This window comes from Equus caballus, chromosome 19 (assembly GCF_041296265.1).
Source record: "Equus caballus isolate H_3958 breed thoroughbred chromosome 19, TB-T2T, whole genome shotgun sequence".
Lineage (NCBI taxonomy): Eukaryota > Metazoa > Chordata > Mammalia > Perissodactyla > Equidae > Equus > Equus caballus.
This window is the reverse complement of record NC_091702.1, coordinates 32,167,792-32,190,849: the sequence shown is the minus strand read 5'-3', so window position 1 is coordinate 32,190,849 and position 23,058 is coordinate 32,167,792. Positions and strand designations below refer to the sequence as shown.

The following is a 23,058-nucleotide window of genomic DNA, read 5'->3' as shown; positions in this document are numbered from 1 at the left end:
CCAGACTACTACAGAAGGTGGAATATTTTTTCTGGACAACTTGCCCATTAACAAACCAGAATCATGAAAAAAAGAAATTGTTCTGGAATAAAAGAGACTTCATGGAAATAACCAGATGCAATGCATGGTCCTGAATTGGGTTCACTAAAGAACATTTTGGAAAAGACTGGGGAAATCTGAATTTGGATTAGGTATTAGATAATATGAAAGAATTATTAACTAAGTGTGATGTTATTTTGCTTATGTTATTTTTTTAAAGAATATCCTCTAGTGAAAAAAAATACATACATATATATATATGTACACACACATACATACATATATAAAAGTTTAAAAAAAGAAACATTGGCTGAATGAATGCATGAAAGAGAAAAGTCTGGGCTGGAGATACAGGTTGATAGTCAATAACATGCATGGTAATTAAAGCCATGAGACTAGATGAGATCACCTAGAAAAGTTGATAAGGTAAGACAAAGAGATGTGAACCAAGGGGACTATCAACATTTCCAAGACTAGATACAGAACCATGAATCTGAGAAAGAGAAGTAAGAGGACCATGTGGAAAATGGTACTCCAGAAGTTAAGGGGGAGAGCGTTTCAAGAGGGATTAAAGCAATAAATAATGTCAAATCCTAAAGAGAGATCAAGGTGGATAAAGACTGAAAAGAGGCTAACAAATAATAAATAGAAGGTCAGTGATGACCTGATTGAGAGGAGTTTCAGTAGAGTGACTGGAGCAGAAGGCAGAGGAGTGAACTGCAGTTGTAGAAGTGGAGACATCACTCCTTTTTCAAAGAAGTTTGGAGTTTCTCACAAAGATGAGAACCTGTACAAATAATACACATTGTTCAGATAATGAAATTCCTAGTGATTGGTACTAACGTGCAGTAACAAATAAAGTGAAAGAATATAAGGGACAGAACGTGATGGCAGAGTTGTAAAATAAAAAGATTCCTCTTTCCTCACATAATGCCAACATAAGTATCTGCTATTATATTTACAATAGTCTGCAAATTCAATTAAACCATAGTGTGGTTTTTTCCTACTTGCATCCTGAAGAAAGGTGATACTGCAGTCTTATATATAGATGTGTTTCACTGTATGAAATGGATTGGTTCCCTTAAAAACTGGATGTGAAATACGTTTTTGTAAATCAAATAATTAAGTGAATCAGGAAAATTATCCATTTGCTGTCTCAGCCTAATTACCCTTAGGCTGCAATCTGATTTCATTCAGGTCATACCTTTATAAATATTAACAATAAATGACCTATTTTAATTGTGCAACACATAACCCTTGGTCCCTGTTCTAATCCTGAGATATGTGAGATAGGTATTATTAACCCTACTTGACCCCAAACCCTTCTACTGATACAAAGGGACTCTAATTGGAAAAATGCGCAATTTTCCCCTTAGAGGAATACCATGTATCCAGAAAAGTTCTGGAACAGCCCCAAAGCTGTTTAGCTTTCTTAATACATTTAAGAACCTTGCTCTTTCCACTTTCTTAAGCTCAGTCCAAGCTTCTAAATAGTCCTTTAAAAATCACACACACATCAGGGTATTTATAGAATAAAACTGTATGTTTTTTGTCCTTTGTTAAAAGACTAGGAGTAAAATATTTCATATTTCTTTCTTGTAAAACAATTACTTTTTAAAACTAAAGTCAGCTACTTTTTTCCAGTTTTGAGATATAATTGACATAAGTCAGGTAACTTTGAAAGAAAAAAATGCACTCGAACCCTAATACAAAGAAATATTACATTCATTTTTTGTAATAATAGTTACCCAATATTGTATGCAATTTATAAAAAGTTCAGGCTCTCAAGTACTGGGAGATTTTTAAAAGTGGGTCAGATCTACACTATACTATATAAACAATAATAGCTAATAATTTTTAAGCACTTTCTATGCATCGCTTGCTATGCTGAGTACATTAAGGATTATTGCATTTAATAATTTCAATGACAAAACCTGTAAAGTAAGTACTATTTATCATCATTCTCATCAGACATATGAGGAAACATTAAAGCTTGCTACATCCAAACTATTGTAGATTTTAGGCATGCTATCTCACAATATGCTGAATTTTAATTACATTCCAAAATAATGATAGTCAAAATCAAAGTTAAAAATGTGGTTTGAGAGCTATGCTATAGTAAATTGATAGAAAAAGTAAGGATGGTATGGGAAAATAAAAATAAACACTTGTTTCACAACAATGTGAATATAACACTACTGAATGGTACATTTAAATATGATGAAGATGGTAAATTTTATATTACACTTTTTACCACAATAAAAAAAAAACCCAACATTAGCTTTGTTAGAAAAATATTTAAAAGATTCTTTGCAATATTTCTCAAAATAGCCATTTCTTGCTTATTCATGGTAAAGTATGTTTACTATTATTTCTTCCATTACTAAGCCATGGAGATTATTTTTCTATAGTTTATGAGTTAAAATCTATGGGTATTTCACAGAAGTACTCACTGTAAGAAGATACAAATATAGTACAATACTTAACTGCATTTCTACCCCTAAAGATAAATTTTCCCAAGTCTCTATAATGATGATGTAATTTTTGTAATGAGAAAAAATTTTAAAAATTCAGATTGAGGGGCTGGCCTGGTGGGGTAGTGGTTAAGTTCACGCACTCTACTTTGGCAGCCCAGAGTTCGCGGGTTGGGATCCCAGATGCGGACAACGTACCACTTGTCAAGCCATGCTATAGTGGCATCCCACACAAAATAGAGGAAAACAGGCACAGATGTTAGTACAGCGACAATCTTCCACAAGCAAGAAGAAGAAGACTGGCAACAGATGTTAGCTCAGGGCCAATCTTCCTTACCAAAAAAAGAAAAAAGAAAAAATTGAGATTGACCTTAAATATAGTAACTGTGGCAAAGAGAAAAGATCTGAGGCTGGGGTTTTACATCTGAGAATCCACTCAACGTATACCAGCTTACTTACTTCACCTCTACTATTTCATGTTGTCTGTTATGAAAAAGGTTAGAATATGAACTGCAAATTGCAAATTTGTTTTTTTATAAATAGAGGCAGTCCAAGAGAGTCTACCAAAGTCTAGCTACTTTATATCCAAAGACCTTCTGGAAAGAAAAGTGGAATACTTTGGGACCCTACAAAGGTTACAAGAAATCAGCAGAAATATGTTGAGATATGCACAGTTGCCAAAACTCTTCATAACACCCTCTGAGAGCTCAGAACAACATTAACAAAACAATTTTACAAAAAATGCTATTGTTGAATCTAGCCTTCCCGAGGAGAGACATTTTAATGATTTACATAATCCAAAACAAATCTTAAATTATATACAGCCACATGTACACAATACATATAAATGACTCCACTGAGATTACATTTGAGAGGTTTAAAAATATTTTAAAAACAAAAATTTTTGTTAATTATATTGTAGTTAATTTTTAAACAGTCTTCTCACCTTCGTGGCCTAGTCCTTGGGGACATCATTTCATTCCCAAGTATGTGGTACCGTCTTGCTTCATGCAGCAACTGGTAACACTCAGGAGAATTCTGAATCAATTGGTCCACCTCAACTGTTTGAACGAAGTAGTTGGGATGCAACAGAGGGAGTCTCACATGTGTCAGGAGCTCGTGGAGCAGAGGCCTTCTCAGATCAACAGCACGATAGACCCAACGCATGACGGCTTCAAAAACCATCTCCTCTTTACCAATAACAAGTTCATCGCTACAAATATAATCAATAAGTTCATCTTTGTCAAGCTCAAGAAATTCTTCATGCTGGGACACATCCTCAAAAGTCTGTAAAGCAAAATTCTTGCATTTTGTGAAGAGCGTTTTGAGTGAATGGGTATCAGCAAAGCGCTGGATTCCCAAGCAATTACACGGATCAAGTTGCTCCTCCAAGAACTTGGCACACGCATCGCGGAGAACACTAATCTGAAAGAGGCTTGAAGTTTCAAAGAGATATTGTACATTCTCTGTGGTGATCTTCACCTTTCCAGTATAAACATACTGCAGAAAACATTCCATAGCTTCAGCTAAAATACCATTGATTTCAACCAACATTTCTCGGCTTTCCTTGTGGTCATTACAAAACATAGCTCTGAAGTAGCTACTACAGGCTGAGAGAACAGCTCTATGGCAAGGAAATTCTTTTCCTTCCACACAAATGATAACATCTGTGAATAAGCGGCTATCTCGGAATTCATTAAATATCTGAAGTATGTTTTCCGCATGGGATGATCCTGAAGAGAAGTCAAAAAACTCACGGCCTGTCAGAGATTTAGGGTCCATTTCAAAAACTTTACGCTTAGTTGCTGGGGAATCACGCACCCCGAGATCCTCTCTGTTTAGTCTTCGTCCCAATATTAGTACCATTGTTACATCAGTTGACTATATAATTGTTGAGAAATGACTGTTAGGGATCTTCTTTATGTGGCTAACAGTCAAAAAAAAGGAAAAGAAAACATTTCAATATGTAAAAAATTCAATATTCAAATTACATCATTTCTTTTGATGGAAACACAACAAAATCACATAATTAACATAGGGTATACAGCACTATTTCATTTTAATAAAAATTGATAAAGAAAAATTTGCATTTGCACAATTAGAAAGATTAGGGGTAATTTGCAACACTACTCCTTAAGCACCCCCTCCAGCTGAAAGGGTACCATCTACTTTGTGAATTACTAATAACCATCTGTCTCCCCTTTTACACAGCTGGGTTTCATCTACTGACTGTAAAGCTAAGTCAGAATGCTATAAGACAGAATTTCAGCACACTCAGAATCCTAATATAAATGTTTATTATCTTAATATGCTGTTGCTAGAGAGAAATGCAGCTGTATCAAGTCTTTAAAAATATGTATACTGTTTGACCAGCAAGTCCCTTTCTAGCAATGTATCCTAAGGAAATAATCAGGAATACGTGGAAAGATTTATCTACAAAGATGTTCAATGCTGTATTAATAGAAAATAGTTCTTTATTGTTAGTGCCACAGAGGGGATTCCAACTCCCAGTGACTGTGTGTACAGCAGAGCCGAATCCTACCTGGTCTTTTTGCACCACTGTCTCACCTTCTGGCACTATGTCAGACAATGCTCTGCTGCTATTCAGAGAGTTTTCATGGCCAATTTTTTTGGAAGTGGGTGGCCAGGTCCTTCTTCCTAGTCTGTCTGAAGTCTGGAAGCTCCCAGAAACCTGTCCACCATGGGTGATCCTGCTGGTATTTCAAATATTGGTGGCATAGCTTTTAGTATCATAGCAACACGCAGCTGTCACAGTATATCAACCAACAGATGCATGGTTGGTGTGGTTCCTAGCCAGGGAAAGAAACTTGGTCGCGGTGGTGAGAACACCGAATCTTGACCACTAGACCACCAAGAAAATACTTAAAATAGGAGCCGGCCCTGTGGCCGAGTGGTTAAGTTCACGTCCTCTGCTTCAGCGGCCCAGGCTTTCGCCAGTTCGGATCCTGGGATCCTGGGTGCAGACATGGCACCACTCATCAGGCCATGCTGAGGCGGCATCCCACATGCCACAACTGGAAGGACTCACAACTAAAAATATACAACTGTACACACTGGTACAGGTAGCACAGTTCCCACGTAAACTTCTATTAAATGTTTTTTACCTCTTCATATAAATTAGCACTTAATCTTCCTGAAGTCTAGGTGACAGGATTTTCCCAGGGCAGATGTACACTAGGCTATTCTAAGTACTTAGGGAGAAGTACCTAGCTGTAACGACATCTGAAAGATACCTACATGCTTGCATTTTGTACAATCTTTTCTCTACCATTCCTCTCTCCGTCCTCCAATTTTGCAGGTAAAGTCAGAGAAAATTCAAGCAATTCCATCAGTTAAATGGAACAAAGACTCAAGTAAAACAAATATTATTTTTATCTGGAATCACTAGGTGGGGATTCAGAGGCAGTATGCCGATAGGGAAATCCCAGCTGTGGGCATGTAGACTGTGCTGACTTTTAAAATGCTAAAATGACTGAAAGAGTCATTTTGATCCCCTCTAAGAATCCTGGCAAAAAATGAAGAAGTTTTTGGAAATCTACCAGATAAGGCTTTAGAAACTATTAAGTGCCAGACCTGTGTACTAACTGTGTTATGAAACCACGGAGGCTTTATTTCTTTAAATGCATTAAAAAACACAAAAGAACAAAAACAACACTAATCTTTTTTTTTTTTTTGGCTGGGAAAGATTTGCCCTGAGCTAACATCTGTTGCCAATCTTCCTCTCTCTCTCTTTTCTTCCTCCCCAGAGCCCCAGTACATAGCTGTATATTCTAGTTCTAAGTCCTCCTAGTTCTTCTATGTGAGCCACTGCCACAGCATGGCAAGTGACAGACAGTGGTGTGGTTCCGGGCCCAGGAACCAAACTGTGGCTGCAGAAGTGGAGCGTGAAGAACTTTAACCACTAGGCCATCAGGGCCAGCTCAACAGTAATCTTTTTTTAATGCTTACCATGTCCTGGCACTTTCTAAACTCTTAATATGGATTATTTAATTTAATCCTCATAACAACCTCATGAGGTTGGTACTATAATTAACAAAAAGGTTGGTTTACAGGCTTAGGACTTTATATAGGATGAAGACAGATTGTTCTAAATAGGCAGGATCTATTTACAAAGTATATGACAGACTGACAGGGATAAACTTTACCCTTACTTCTAAGTTTAAAAACTAAACAACAGAAAATTCCAAGTATACAAATATACATGCAATTTATCTTCTAAATGTGTAACGAGGGTGTGTAATGTAATGAAATAGTTATGGCAATGGAAGCTCATGTAGAAGGCCTATTTAAGTGAACACACACAACAGTAAAAACAAACCCAAGAGAATGCTTACAAATGGCTGGGTTTTGGAGCACTGTCAACAAAGTAACTACCAGATATTTACTCAATAAAATTAGTTTCTCTTAAATTTGAGGGAATATTTGTCTACACATATGTTAGCGTGCAAGTAAGCTAGATTTTGACTTATAATCTAATTACACTTTGCAGGTTTTAGGTATCAGATGTGTCTGAGAACAAATAAAAGTTTCATTTCATTTTGTTAATTTTAATACCTAAATAAATAAAATTATATCTGAGTTTAAAATATTTTATCATTAGTTTTAAAATTATCACTAACCAAAAAAAGGAGGGGTTTCTTCCCACTTCTTTTAAGATTTTCCTGATTGCTTAGAGAGTTCACATTTGCCTCACTGCAGGTCATCTGACTTCTTGGGTAATAACTGTCCATGCATGTGTGTGCACGTCCACGAGCACATGCACATATACACAGGTTAAAATTTAAAAATTAGGGGTCAGCCCCGTGGCCGAGTGGTTAAGTTCGCATGCTCCACTTCAGCGGTCCAGGGTTTCATTGGTTCGGATCCTGCGCACAGACATGGCACCACTCGTCAGGCCCTGCTGAGGTGGCGTCTCACATGCCACAACTAGAAGGACCCACAACTAAAATATACAACTATGTATTGGGGGGATTTCGGGAGAAAAGCAAAAAAATAAAAAATAAATTTACAAATTAACTCATAATACATAATATCACTTCCTAATTCCAAGCTCCTATACATGGGCAGTAGCACAAATCTCAAACATGATTTTAATTTGAAGTTATCTCAATAACAGTTCAGTATATGGAAACCTATCGCCCATAGAAGAAAGATCACTACTCTGCCCGAATGTCAATTTTCTGTTGTTGAAACTGCAAAAAGTTCAAAGTATGTAATATCACAAGTGATAAACATTCAATTATGATAAACATAAAGAAACTGTGTTGATATGGCATATAACTCATAGTTTAATCTTACTGCTTTACTAATCTAAATTCAAATTATGGTTGAATTAGTCGTAAGTCAGCTTCCCAAATCAAGAATTTATTCTTAAAATAAGCTCATTTAATTTAAATTCTTACTGCATTTCAGGTTCAAAAATTTCATACAACCTATTCTTTTTGACCAGTGATATAATTACTGGCCTTAACAACAACAAAAATTTTGAGCCTTCTGCCTCCATACATTTTTATTTTCTTAAATGACAATGTGTTCAGAATGCAAAACAAAATAACATACTGCAAGAACTAAGAATTTCCCTTTGGGCTAAAAGGGACAAGTTGGAAAATATAAATGAAAATTTACTCTGCTTTCTGTATCTAATAATCTTACTCTATCTGATATTCATTATCTGGTATCTTACTATATCTGTATCTGATAAATTTGGAGATAGCATATTGAGTAAGTTAAGTATTAATATAAGGCTGATTAAAACTTGATAGGAGGGGCCAGCCCCGTGGCCGAGTGGTTAAGTTCGCACACTGAGCTTTGGCAGCTTGGGGTTTTGCTGGTTTGGATCCTGGGCGTGGACACGGCACCGCTCATCAAGGCATGATGAGGTGGCGTCCCACATAGCACAACCAGAAGGACCTACAACTAGAATATACAACTGTGAAATGGGGCGGGGGGGGCTTTGGGGAGAAGAAGAAAAGAAAAGAAAAGAAAAAAGATTGGCAACAGATGTTGGCGCAGGTGCCAATCTTTAAAAAAAACCAAAAAACTTCATAGGAGTTACAGGTCTGTCTTTTTATGCTCTTTTCTGCCCCTTATTCTCAGAGGTAGTCCCTTGATTGTTGACTGACAAGGTCTTCCACTGCTTTTACGCAATGTAAAACTGAAAATCCTGGATTATAACAGCTATATAATCACCTGCTACTACAAAGCATTCAACGACAAGATACTCATTTACTGCTTTGTATGTAGGAGAGACTATCTCATAGACTGGGGCTGTTTCCTTCCAAGTAGCTTTGGCCTGGCTTTATGAACATCCTCACTTCCTCTGGACTTTCTCAGAAGTCTCCCATTAACCCATCTCCACAACAGTGTGAAATATAAACTCTTCCTATTGATGACAAGCTAAAGGATTTCCACAGGAGGGTCTGAGAAATTTGAGATGCATTTCAAAGTGTAACTTTTGGGCTTCCAGATGTCATTTACTAGCCTCTGTTTTCCCATTTTACACAAATAAAGTATTGTATTTTAACTAGTAATGGTTAAAAATGTAAAGTTTAATCACATCTCAAAGTACAGTATCTAATATAGGTTCAAGATTTATCATAAATGAACTCATACAAAATCAAACAAAACAAAATTAGATTGAATTCTTCTAAAAATTCAGCAAACCTCAAAGCATCATTATTCCCATCAGGACAAAGTAAGCAACTAAGCAGGCATGTCTGGACAAAACAAGAGGAAAATGTTTGTTCCAAAGAAACAGAATGACTGAAAATTGTATCTAGATAAGTTGGCAGATGCGAGGGTGATCAGACCGTCACGTCAATGACTGACTGCCAGTCACATGATTTGTTCAGAAAAGCTGGTCTCTCTTTCTTTTGCTCCCTCATCTCTTCAGGAGCTTTATTGCTGGAGCTACACTCTCACTTGAAGATTTTTCTTAACAGAAAGATTCTTCTGGTTAAGGGTATCGAGGGTTTATTCCCAACTGCAGAACTCACAAATGCTGTAGAACTATTTTCCGATTGCTAAGTAGAGTTAAACTTACATGCTGTTGGCCTATGTCCCAGAAAAACGAACAGAGAGAACTTATTTTATTGTCTCTAAGATTGAAGAAAAACGTAGAAGAGGGACTGAGGATGTCAGGAAGGAGTAGCAAGGAGTGGGTAAATACTTTATTTGGTAATGGCAATGACAGTGACAATGCCTTCCTTTATGATCTTGAGGTTAGAATTGGTCCCTCCCTGTGACTCTGATTGGTCTAAGTGACCCCAGGTTAAAGAAAGGAAAATGGTTTAGATTCTCTAATGACAATGTTTAGATAGTTTACAAATATTATAAATATAATACCTTCTTAGCATTTGCTTGATCAAAGCCCCAGTCAAAATATGTGTTGTTTTAATTTCCAAACCTAAAATAAATGGAGAATAGTGACATATAAATCAGATATGAATCACTTCATGTATAGTTGGCATTATTTACCAATATGTTGAAAAAAATTTTTAGTAGATATTAGTTTCTCACTGGAAGTTCAGTTTTGCACAGAAAATCAGTACCGAATAACAATTCCTTAAGGCAAATTAATAATTTTATGCTATTTTACATACATACAAATTAGTTTCCTTATTTACCAACTTCCTTACTTGACAATTTTATCCTGAAGTAAGGTTTCTTGAGTGAAAGATGAGTAAACAAATATTCGCGTCAACAGCAAGCTAACTGTGGCATTGATGACACCATTTATATCCTGTGATAATTCTGCCTTGGATATTTGAAGTGTGTCTGGTAATTGATATTTCATCTGAGTTTGAGGCCATTAAATAATTCTGAGTTGGTCTATCAATACTACCAAAAGCAAACAATTTCGTCACTATGTTTTATATAACTATGGAATCAATTTGAGAAAATCTCAAGTATTCTGGGTAATTCAGGAAAAAAATTTCATTTGTTAACCCTTAGTTATCTAGATTATCCATATAGACTCTCCAAGATTTTCAAATAATTATTTTTCAAACTTTTAATATATAAATGAATATTTCTTCTGCTTTGTTGAAACTTACAGACTTAGTACCTGTAAAAACAAACCAATTCAGCACAATTCCTTTTTAATTTTTTTTTGGTGGAAGGGGAGGAGAGGAATGCTTAAGAGAAAATACTAGAACTTTGAGCTGTGCGGAGAATAGGAATAGCATTTAAACACAAATGGTTCTGGTTTCTGGCCCAGATATCTATAAATAGAACTCATAAATTCTTAACAAGTTTAGGCAACATAAAAGGTCGATTCTGAAAACCAAGTTACAGACTACTGATTTTTTCTACATATATACACAAACACTATCACATATATATATACACACAAACACCCTGATTATACTATGATTGTGAGGTGACATATCTTACATGTTTTCTTTTCCTTTTTTTTTTTTGAGGCCCTGACCTAACTACCGCCAATCCTCCTCTTTTTTGCTGAGGAAGACTGGCCCTGAGCTAACATCCATGCCCATCTTCCTCTACTCTACATGTGGGACGCCTACCATAGCATTGCTTTTGCCAACCGGTGCCATGTCCGCACCCAGGATCCGAACCGGTGAACCCCAGGCCGCTGAGAAGCGGAACGTGTGAACTTACCCACTGCGCCACCAGGCTGGCCCCTCTTGCATGTTTTCTTACTTGTCAGTCTAACTTGGTAAAAAATATTTCAACTTGGTCAAATTAGGGAAATATTAGTCCTAGCTAAGTAAGTGTTTCTTCCCAATGGACAATTAAGGTCCTGAGCCAACACAGAAATTTAGGACAATTCAAGGAACATTTATAGAGAGCTTACTCTCTATCTGGCACTGGGGTCACAATATTGGATTCAGATCCAATTTTAGACTCTGTGAGACTGGTTAAGATTAGCACCAAACAAGAACTCCAAGACTGACCTAAAATAGATTTAAATTGTCAGTGTTTTTCTAGCAGAAAACACAGGTGCAAATTGGAATAGATTCTCTCAGGACTGATCCGGTCTAGACTTATTCCTTAAAGAATAGAAGGAGAAGGCAATTCACCTGGGCATTTTCTGCAAGGTTTTGAGGTAATACTTACCAGCCTAACAGGTAAAGACAAGGAACAGAGGAGGTCAGTGTACCAAGTCCAAAGGAGATATATAATATCAGAATTGATCTAGAGTGTAGCTGTACTGCAATCAAGCTTATTTTTCCTTTAGAACGCAGAAATCCTATACAAAGAAAGAAGTTACTATCAGGCTTATAGACAGTATGGATTAATGAGGGGCTTATAAAAACTAATAAACACCAGAAAGCAAAGGAAACCAACAACATTTGACTAACATGGTCCCTACAACTTGCAGGAGTGAACTGCCACATGCTATGCTCTACACTAGTCCATTTTCTCAAATTTAACTTTGAGTAAAGAACCACATAGCAGAGACAACAAAAAGACTAACCACAAGACGTTTATGTTTAAAGATATATAGTAACTCAAAAGAAGGAAAGCCAGAAAACAACTGCAACATAGTAGATTATTTTAAAATAACTAGAAAATTACATTTAACATGGTACTACATAAAACCAAGCAGTTTTTATAAATTTCAGATATTTTCACATTTTCTCAAAAGCTAATTTATTTGCACCATTCTATTTAATGACCACTTTTTAAGAATTATAAATTTACACTCTTAAGTTTTCAATTCAAAGCTTTGCTCTTGAAGCAGTGGTTCCTGAACCAAGTTTTATAATGTTATATTTAATAAAGTCCAGTCTTCAAGCTGCTATTTGCAACATTTCTAATTTCTTCATGGGGCCATCAAGAACATATTTACCCACCGTAAGATACCAGAAACCAACTAAAATCTGAAATTTGTTTGTCTAGAATTATAGCAACTAATGATTATCCCTTGTTTACTAGAACCTCAAGTGGTCAACACATTATGACTATGACTAACAAAAGAAAGAGAAATAAGAGGTATCTGATGATGAAAAATTTAGGAGTGCTTAAACAATGTGTCAGACTAGACCATATGGTTCTAAAACTAAAAAAGAATACTATCTTCTCCCAAATCACAGAACAAAAAAATCAAATTTATCCATTCAGCGTTTCTTTCGGCTACTAATACTTCCCAACTCCCCAAAGAAGAAAAACATTGTTAATCATCAGACATCACACCTAGTATCAAGCTGCCTTATTGAGCATGCTTCTCATTAGACTTAACATGTAAACTTCAGGTCATTTGGTTTTATCCTGCTCACGTTTCTTTCAGGTATTTAATACACTGTTTTATTTTAAAATTGAAAGACCTATAGATATATCATACAGTTATATTTTCTGCTACAAAATTGTTTTTGGTTCTCTTACTGGAATTAATTAAATCTGCAAAGACAGGACCCAGCGCTCTGCCACTTGAACAAGTTTGAGATCCAGTATTTTAGATGACTTCTATGTATAAAATTTAGTGATTTCTATTTATCTTACTGACGACACAAATTAATTACAGAAATAACTTTTAGAAACCATTGAGTAAAGCTGAGTCACTTTTAAACATCAACTTAGTAGTCTTTAAGATGTGCCAAATGTTGAAAAATTGTAGCCCTCGGGTGTCGAATTTAGACAGTGACAAACTCTTCAATTAAAAAGTTAGTTTAGCTATTGTGTTTTTAATAGGAGAAAGAACAGGGTTTTAAAATGTCAACAGTTGTCAAGTAGCCACACATTCTTTATTTCAGTCACAACAGAAATAGGATTATACAAAAAGTATTATTCATATACTTATGAGGATATTTTATTTAGATTTTTTATTATACAGTCCAAAGCTAAATATTTATTGAAAAAAGCCCCAAATTTCTAGTAAAAGTATATAAGAAAACAACTGTAGTCACTTATTTAATAAATAGTATTTATTTTTCACAGGCTTTACTTTTGGGTTTTAATGAAATGGCAGAAAAACAAGAAAGTTAAAACAGTTTTTTGAAAAAGCATTAAGGTTTTAGTAACTTGGACAAAAGCCCGGAAAGTCTACATTAAAGCTGATAGCCCTAACAATATTATTTCTTCTTGTTGTTTAAAAACTAAGTCACAGACTGCATGTGGAGAAGCAGGCTTCTGAGTGGTGGTTTTATTTTTAAAAAAGGTTAGAGGTTTGCATTTTGTACTTATTTAGAGATGTTAAATGCCCTCAATGCACAAGTGATGAGGTAGTTCGAGATCACAGAAGCTGCTCCTACTGGGGTAGTCATCTCCATTTGAATTTTAAAAATATATTAATAATGCATAACCAATCAGAATTGCCCTATTCAATTCCTGCTTCACCCAGGGAGTTCGATCCACCTCCTACAGAAGTGCTTTAAGTCTTGGGTGAATTCCTATAGACTCACAGGAAGAGAAAATCTGATAAAACCCAAGTACCCTATTAACTCAGGAGATCAGGAAAACCCCATCTTCAGCATAGGATGGTCAAAACGGTTGTTCTAGTAGATTTTATTACTATCATCTTAATTTACAATTTTAAAACATATTTGCAATTCACTCTCACAAATCTTGAATTACCATGGGGATTAATATATAAAAAGTGAACCATAATTCCCGAAACAAGGAAAACAACTCATCTAAACTAGGATATAGAAGAATCTCTACCTTTTAGGAGGATATCCTCAATCTATCTTTTTTTAAAAAGCAGAATTCTAACTTTCTATTTTAGTCGACAAGAGGCAGATTTTAACCTATTTTACGTGACTAATAAAAAGCAGCCTCAGCTGGTGGACCTAAACAGTCTAGCTGCAACTGCTAAGATGCGATTTTTAAAAAGCTGCTCAAGAAAGCAAGTGATTAATCATTAAGATCCACTAAAATTAATTGTGAATAGTCACCGCCTGGGGGAGGAGGGCTGTAAGGCACCCTAAAACGTGGCGTTAAGGTCCTTATATAGCTATTTAAGCCTTGCTTGAAGGACAGGCAAGCACACCTTGGCGTGAAGACTTCCTTCCCACCCTCCCGGCAGATAGGGGACTCCAGTTAAACGTGGCGACCTCCCCGGGCCTGGACCGCGGCCGCCGGCCCTGCGGGCACAGGGCTGCCCACGGGCCTTGGCGGAGACCGCGGAGCTCCCGGCAAGGCTCGGCCTCATGCGAGTCCTCCTGCGCGAGAGCGCGCGCCGCCGGCTCCCCTCCGGCCGCAGCGGCTCGAGAAGCGAGAGCGCGCGCTCCCGCGCGTCCTCCAGATCACCTTCAAGGGGGCGGGGAAGAAATGCCTGGACACGTCCACCTAGCGACAAGACACTCGCCAATAAACACTCGGAACTCGCCCCGTCGTCCCGCCCACAAGCTGCCGCAGGCGCCCAATCCCCGCCGCGTTAACACTCTTCGCCCGGAGCGCCCAGACCTTGGGGGCGGGGACCTTAGGAACTAAATTAAGGAACCGAGTCTTGAAGGGATAGGGAGGCGGGGGGGAGGGTTAGGCAGGGACTCCGCCGGCGGAACGCCCGCTCCCCCGCCCGCCCCGGCTCCCCGGGGACGGTCGCTCCAGGGCTGGCTTCCCGGCGCGGGCCCGGCCGCGATCCGTGGTAAACAAAGGCTGGCGGGGGGGTAGGGGCGGGGGTAACGGTCAGGTGACAGTGCCCAGGACATTTCGCAATCGCTATAATGGGCTTCTCGGGCCCGTAGCCCTGGGACCCACCTTGACCCGGTCAGTCCAACTCGGCAGAACCAAAGGTCGCCCCTACCAAACTGGAAGGCTTGATCTGAGACCTTCGCATTCTCAGTGCTTCCTTCGATTAAAAAAAGAGCAGCGCCCCGTTCGAAGCCCATCGGCAACATGCGGGACCTGTCTGCCCAGCCTAGTCCCGCCAGCTGCCGCCGCCCCCGAGGCGGCAGGGTGACCCGCACCTGCCACCCCCAGCCCCGGCGGCCAGGCCCCTCCCAAGCCGCCCCCGGCGGGGCGCGCCAGCAGCGCCGCGGTTCCGGGGCGGTAGTGCCAGGAGGCGGGGGTGCCCTCCCCTCAGGACTGTCTTTTCAGAGCCGGGGCTGAAGACGCCCAGGGCATCTCTGGAGACCCCCTCGCCCCAGGCAGGGGCCCTGCAGCCCCAGCCGCAGTCTCTCCTCAGACCACTAGTCTGGCCCCGAGAGGCCAGCTGCCGCTGGCTTCCCTCCTGCAGACACCCCCGTGGTCATGCCCTCGGCCACCCCTCCGCCCCCGGCTCTGGCCGGTTCCTCTCCTTTCGGCCGGTCCCGGAGCTGTCATCCCCGGGTACCTCTCGGCGAAGGCTGGAAACGGCCAGCAGCGGCGGCCCCTGCAGTCCCTTAGCGGCCGGCGGCGCAGCGCTCTCTCCAGCGCCGGCGTCTCCTCGGGCCACCAGTCTCTGCCGCAGCTCACAACAAAGGAAACATGTGACCGTCGGGGCCAAAACACTGAGCGTCAGCGACCCCTGACCAATCCGAGGGGGTGCCCCCCGCCCCGGGGCACCTTGGGAGATGTAGTTCCCACTCTGGGGCGACTGCCCGGGCCACTTGGGTTTCCCGCTATGGGGCGGGGTTCGGGTGCGGGCGTGACGAGACGCAGCCCCAGGGCTGGTGAATCGGAAACATTTTGTTTTAGGTAGAGACAGGATAAGGAAATGCATCCGTATTAGGAGCCTAGTGAGAAACCTGAGTCGTATGTTTATTGCCACGTCCCAAGGCAGAAGCACATTGTCAAGAATTCATAGAATTTGAGACGAGGCTTAGAGATGTTTTTATTTGACCCCTTGATATACAATCAGGAAATCTGAGGGCCTGAGGAGGGAAAGGGATTAGAACCCCGGTCGCGAGACGGCGCAGGGAAACTGTCTTTCTCTGTAAATATGTTACTGTCACCTGCGTCAAATCCTAAATTATCTTTTTATTTTAAACGTACATACAAATCAAAGTTGTCGCAAATTCCTATTTTCCAAGGCACATAGATTCCCCAAAGGACATTATTTTGTCTTTCTGTTTCTGCAAATATTTTTTTCAAGGATGGGGACCACCTGATTTTGAAACATTTAACTAGTTTTTGGTTTCTTTCTTTTTTTTTAAAGGTATGCTTTTCGGTGAGAAAGATTGGCCGTGAGCTAACATCTGTTGCCAATCTTCCTCTTTTTTTCCTTTTTTTTTCTTGTCTCCCCAAAGCCCTAGTACATAGTTGTATATTCTAGTCGTAAGTCATTCTAGTTCTTCTTGTGGGATGCCTCCAGAGCATGGCCTGATGAGCAGTATGTGGGTCTGTGTCCAGGATCCCAACTAGTGAACCAACCAGTGAACAACCAGACTGATGAAGCACAGCCTGAACTGAACCACTCGGCCACAGGGCTGGCCCCCTAGTTTTTGCTTTCTGATATCAGAATCATAACTTCTCTCTCTTCTATACTTTATGAATACAGTCATGCCTTTATTGAAGAGGTGTGTTCCAATAACCAGAGGTGTATATAATACAGAAGCCCTGTGTCCAGGCCTTTTAAACATGCTTTTTAGGCCTCTTTTCCATCTCTTATTAAAAATGAAAATGTTGGGGCCGGCCCGGTGGCGCAGGGGTTAAGTGTGCACATTCTGCTTCCACAGCCTGGGGTTCGCCGGTTCAGATCCCGGATGCGACATGGCACCGCTTGGCAAGCCATGCTGTGGTAGGCGTCCCACATATACAGTAGAGGAAGACGGGCATGCATGTTAGCTCAGGGCCAGCCTTCCTCAGCAAAAAGAGGAGGATTGGCAGCAGTTAGCTCAGGGCTGATCTTCCTCAAAAAAAAAAAAAAAAAAGAAAGAAAATGCCTGCCGTTCATTGAGTTTTTACTAAGCTGCCGACTCAGTGCTGGGTACTTTACATATATCATTTAATCCTCATAATAACCCAGCAAGATAGGCGTTATTATCCCATTTACAGGTAAAAAACTAAGCCACAGAGAGGTTAAAGAGTTGGCCCCTGGTCACTCAATTACTAAGTGGTGAAACTGGAATTCACACATAGATTTTTTTTAAAAATAATTTTATTTATGTTTATATAGGTACACAATTATCTTTCTAAAAGATTATTTACAAAGTTAAATATCACAAGGTTAGTAGTGCAACAGCAGTCCCATCTCCCACCCTTCCCCATTCCTGATTCTCCAGAAGAAATTACTTTCAACTATTTGAGCTGTTCTGGTATTTACTTGTATATTTCTGTGTAACGTATGGCTATTTCCTATTAAGGAAGCTGTCATCCCTGTTCTCCATCCTTCCAACGTTACAATTTCTGGTTAAGCAATTAATGTATATGTTATTAAGACTGTGTACTTATTATTCAATGCTGAGTCAGATGGTATACAATTTCCTTTTTTGTTTGGCTCTTTGTTTTTCCTACAGTAGGCAGGCAATTAAGCACCCATGGGTTCTCGCTGCCTTGATAAAGTCCCAACTCACGGGCAGCGCATACAAGGTCCTTCCTGATGCGCCTGGGGCCTACGTCTGTAGCCTGAACCCACCCTCAATGAACTACCCACTGTTGCCCAAAGGACTTGCTCTCTCTGTCTCCAGGCCATTCCTGCCCATATCCTGCTCCCTACGTCTGTTATGCCCCCTCCTTCCCTTCACCCCATTCACTAGGCTAACTCCTGCTCCTCCTTCCAGGAGTCAGCTGTGGGTCCTCTCTCCTGGGAAATCCTCTTTTCCTCCCCATTGCCATCTGGGCTAGGTATCTCCCCTCTGTCCTCCCACAGCAACCAGTCCTTACCTTCTTCCCAGCAGTTATCACACTAATTGTCCATGTTTATTTACATGCCTGTCCCAACTGAGTACCCTCTGAGATCTCGCGTCACGTCTTATTCATTTTGTATTGTAGTACACCTAGGAGGTGTTCGATAAGCATCTGTTAACTGATGGAATGCCCTTCTTGAGGCTAGGGGACCTGAGAAAAAAAGTGTCTCCAGACCCCATGGGATCCATTTGCACTCGCCTGCATGATGAGGTCCTCAGACTCTCTTGGGGCAAGTGGGTGCAGGGTGATCAATCACAACTCTAAGAGAGGAAGGGAGGGAGGGGACCCACAGGACAGGCAGCCCTGGAGACAGGCAGAGGCCTACTGGTAGGTGTGGGAGCTCCTCAGGCAGCCAGAAGATGAGTGGTTTCAGCATTGGTGGGGGACCCTGGAAGTTATACCCACACCATAAGTCAGTCCATGGCCAGATGGCAGCAGCTGGGGCTGGAATAGAAGCAGAGCTGTCAAGTCAAGGGGGAATCTGCTGAAATTGAGTGAGATTAAGCTGTAACATGATTTATTTTGTGCAGTGTTTACAATCCAGATTGGCCTGGTCATTTGAAGAAGGCAGATACTTGGAGTGGGGGGAGCCAGAGGGTTTTCAGACCTATTTCCTCTCCTTGCAGGGATATGGTATATTGTTCCATATTCTGTCTTCTTGCAAACATATACGGCAGTCATTGTTTTGCTCTCCAGAACATCCATGACAGCCTTTAATGTTTGAAGGTGGCCAAGCATCCATAGTTCCTCCAGCCATTCTTTTTCTTCTCTCCAGCCAGCTCCCCTTCCCCGTGCAAACAATGGTCAGGACATAGTAAATCATCACTCCCTAAACACACCAAACACTTTCAGACCTCCTTGCCTCTGCTCTTGGCCTCTGTCACTTGAAGTCCCCCTGTCCCCACTGTAGTAGAAATGTTGGTCATCCTTTAAGGCTCATCTCCGGTGCCACTTCTTCAGTGGGGCCTTCTCTGATTCTCTCTTCTACCTACTGTGGAGCCGTGCACATCTCCCACATCCTTTAGAATGTGACGCTCACCCTGTGTTTATACACAGTTCCTGAATGCAGCTGGGTCCTTTGACCAGCTATGCGCTCAGCACTTTGAGCTCTTCCCCTGCAACAAATCCAGTTACAAAATACTGATGAAAGGAGATTTTCCTGAAGATTTCCCAAAGAGAGAATTACATGGCATCTCGCACCACAAAACTCCGTAATGATTCCCTTTAAACATCTCTGCTGCCTCGCCTCAGCTTCTCCCTTGGTACCAGCTTCTCCTCTTTTCCCACCAGACACCCTCTCTCTGGGTGTCTCTCCAGCCACAGGCTTGGGTTTCCTCCCTTTCCATGATCTCTGCCTCTGTCCTCCTAGACAAACACCACCTCTCCCCGCATCTCTTTTTCTGTAATTTGCATTTTCACACTCATCACCTTTCAAACAAGAGTTCCATTCTTCAGAAGACAGAGATCATCGTAAATAATAAATTGTCCCTACACACCCCACCCCACCCCACCCTGTTTTCCTCCAGAGACATATTTAACATCGCAGCAAGTCTGTTACACAATACCCTCTCAGAGTGTTGAGTGAAGGGAAGAGTAAACACAACACGCTATCTGCTCGTGGCACCTGAGCCTTTTCAGTCTTGAGGCCCTCCTCCTCCCCGCCTTCTTCTCTGGCCAGGTTAGATGTGACTCACCTCTGCAGCCCTTTTGGAGGTCTGACTCCCTGCTGTGTGGTTACCAGGAAAGGTCTGTGTTGCCCCTCTGGAGCCGCACTCCCACCCCAGGGCAGACAGTCATGGGCCCCACTAGGCCAGCTAAAGCTTAGGGCAAACATAGTAGCATTAGGATTCAAGAAGGAAAGATATAGCTGGAAAATTTTCCGTTTTGAGATCTGAGAAAAGAGGTAAGTCTTCTGCCATCTGGAAAGTGAGCTCCCTCTCTCCCGCCTTGAGCTTCTCCCTCACAAGTGTAGTCTGCCACAAGGTGTCCTTCCTTACAACAGAAACAAGAAGTGAGCTCTCCATCTCCTGGCAGTGGGTGGGGAGGGGTGTCAGTCCTTGCTTTGTTCTTGAAACTGTCCTCACAGGTTGAGGTTGATGAGAAGCCAGGAGTTGGTGCCTCGGTGGCCTCAGGATCCTGTTTGTGACCAAACTTGCCACACTGGATGCACATAAGGGGCACTGGCCATCACTGTGAACCCTGGCCTCTGACTTCAGGGGGCTGCGGCAGACTTGCATCATCCCTGCACTGTGATGCCCGTCCCTGCTCTTCGTTCTTCTGTCCAGGGACATCCAATTTCATCTCCTTCTCTTCTTCCTTAATTACTTCCCCACTAGTGAGAATTCAGGTGGCCCCTCTGGTCTCAGAAGAAACCTGATGTTTTGGAAAAATTTTGTCATAAGTTACTCCTGCCCTGACTGCTCTATGTAGGCCTGATTCTCCCAGGGACGCTCCAAAGCACTTTTTGCACATGACTTGCTGCAAAACCCTCTCAGGTATGAATATACATGGAAAGTTTCTTCTGCTCATGGCGTCTGGTCACAAGCTTAGGCTAGTTTAAAAAATGACTATATCCCCTCTCTTAGCACTGCTCAGCAATTTGTCCCACAGATGGCTATGAGTCCATACAGAATTCCTGCTGCTGGCCACAGCAGACTTTGACTTCATCTCCAGTTTCTTGCTGCCCTGTGACATTTAAGAGGCATGTCCTAATTCCGACTTGATCCTCTTCTGCTGTCCCTGGCACTGCTCTCCTTCCAAATGTCTGCACTTTCTGGGAGTGTGTCTTGTCCATCTGTGGTTTCATTCGGCTTGATGGGCAGTTCTCCCAGGAATCCTCCAGCAGGTATGAAAGGGCTGGACCTGTCCAAGAATATCTGCAGCAGACCTCTGCTGTTCTTGAATGACCCCATCCAGTTTCTTAAGAAATCGTGTCTGGTGAGGCTAGTGCACCCATCTCCAGCCTGAGAATTCTCACTTAAGGAACCTCACCTGATACTGTGCTCATTGGATGCTCTGAAGCATCCATTTTGAATAATGCAACCTCCCAAAAGCTCTAATGCTGATCTCACGGATGGTCCAAGGACCACTCTAGTTTGTGCTGTCATTTTTCACTTCTTTACATAAGCTCAGCACTCAGCACAGTCATGTCCTCTGGCTCCCTATAAAGACTCAAAAATCGATGTGTTTCTAGTAGGGCTTTAGAGTTGAAGAGCCTGAGTGCAAAATTTAGCTTTGTTTCTTGGTAGCTATATATCCTTGAGTAAATTGCTTACTCTTTCTCAGTTTTGTCATCTGTGAAAATGAGGATAAAAACGTCTACCTCAGGGACCGGCCCAGTGGCGCGGTAGTTAAGTGCGCACGTTCCCGCTTTGGTGGCCCAGGGTTCGCCGATTCAGATGCCGGGTGCGGACATGGCACCACTTGGCAAGCCATGCTGTGGTAGGCGTCCCACACATAAAGTAGAGGAAGATGGGCATGGATGTTAGCTCAGAGCCAGTCTCCCTCAGCAAAAAGAGGAGGATTGGCAGCAGTTAGCTCAGGGCTGATCTTCCTCAAAAATAAAAAAAATAAAAAAAATAAAAACATCTACCTCTTAGAATTGTTATGAAGACGAAATGAAAAAAATATATAGTGCCTGGGATATAGTAAGTGCTCAATAACAGCCAAAATTGTTACTGTTATTATTATTGTCCTCTACCCCACAATTCTAGCTGTCATCTTTGCTTTGTCCTTTGCTTTATGAACAGGAAGGGTAAAGAAGGAACGAAAGAAAGAGTGAAAGAACTTATAATCGCTGTTATCTAGATTTGAAAAACAAGCCTGAAGAAATGATTTAGAAACCTAGAAACCAAAGCCAGCCTTTCTGAACATTCCCCGACCCCTGTCCTCTAACTTCTTTTGTCTTTCCCAATGGCATTTATAAGATTAAAAAGGAGAGAGACTGCCCACTAGATGTAGGAAAGCCGTTTGCTCCTGCTCTTAAAATATCTGCACTCAGCGGCCACGTAACCAAGCCTGAACCATGGTTGCCTCTGAGTTGCTGACCAAGGGACAAATAGTCAGGGGTTGAGGGAGACCTATGTTTCTTTCATAAGCTTTTGACATTAAAAAAAAAAAAACCAGCTATGCACATATATACACTTTTCAAATTAAAAAAAATATTTTAAAAAACCTTTGCCTGACTAATGTGATCAGAATAAGCCCCTGTGCTCACTCCTGTGCAATGTCCTTTGCTTCCAGCCCCAGATCTCTCTGTGACTGGCCTAGAAAACAGCGAGGACTCCCAGGTCACCAGCGCACAGGGACAGATACTCTTGACCCTGCTTGTGACGGCATCGCAAGCACATGCCTGACATACTTTGGAAAGCCTGCCTGGTTCTATTACTGGTACATGAAAGTTTTGCTCCGGCAGCAAATCTCTAAATTTAGATGCTTTTCAGGATGAACTCTGAATGATCTTTGTCCTGAAGACTAGTAAGGGATTGGAGGGCACCTTGCTTGTTATTTATTAATTCAAATGCCAGAGGAGATGTGTTATAATGCAGAACTTTTGAAGATTGCCATATTAATGGAAAATAAAACAAACATAGGGAGTATCTAAGATTTCTCCTTTACAATTCTCATAAAAATTTTACCTTAGGTTCCCTTTTTTTTTTTTTCACTTGAACCTGCAAAGCATTACCATGTTACAGTAATACGGCATAGGATACTTTGCAAATTCGAGTGAAATAAAGACAAATCCAGCTTAAAAATTCTTACTCTGGGAACTCTATGGAGGTGTTTAGAATGA

At 41.0% G+C, this 23,058-nt stretch overlaps 1 protein-coding gene across 15 annotated transcripts in view; it reads right to left on the bottom strand.

Annotated features, from left to right (window-relative positions):
- KLHL24 (kelch like family member 24) overlaps window positions 1–16,043 on the bottom strand; it is a 40,802-nt gene extending 24,759 nt beyond the window's left edge. For 3 of the 15 annotated variants that reach the window (XM_001496496.7, XM_070243343.1, XM_070243341.1), the window contains exons 1-3: window positions 15,772–15,930; window positions 11,616–11,748; window positions 3,460–4,440 (exon numbers count right to left, since the gene is read on the bottom strand). In XM_001496496.7, coding sequence (XP_001496546.1) covers window positions 3,460–4,379 — 920 coding nt within the window. In that variant the 5' untranslated portion in view covers window positions 4,380–4,440; window positions 11,616–11,748; window positions 15,772–15,930. Of the gene's footprint in view, window positions 1–703; window positions 913–3,459; window positions 4,441–5,055; window positions 5,228–9,878; window positions 9,940–11,615; window positions 11,749–15,197; window positions 15,289–15,771 lie in introns of those variants that run through there. The other 12 variants (XM_070243342.1, XM_023623389.2, XM_014732775.3 and 9 more) reach the window with 10 other exon arrangements.
- Between the last annotated feature and the right edge of the window lie 7,015 nt (window positions 16,044–23,058).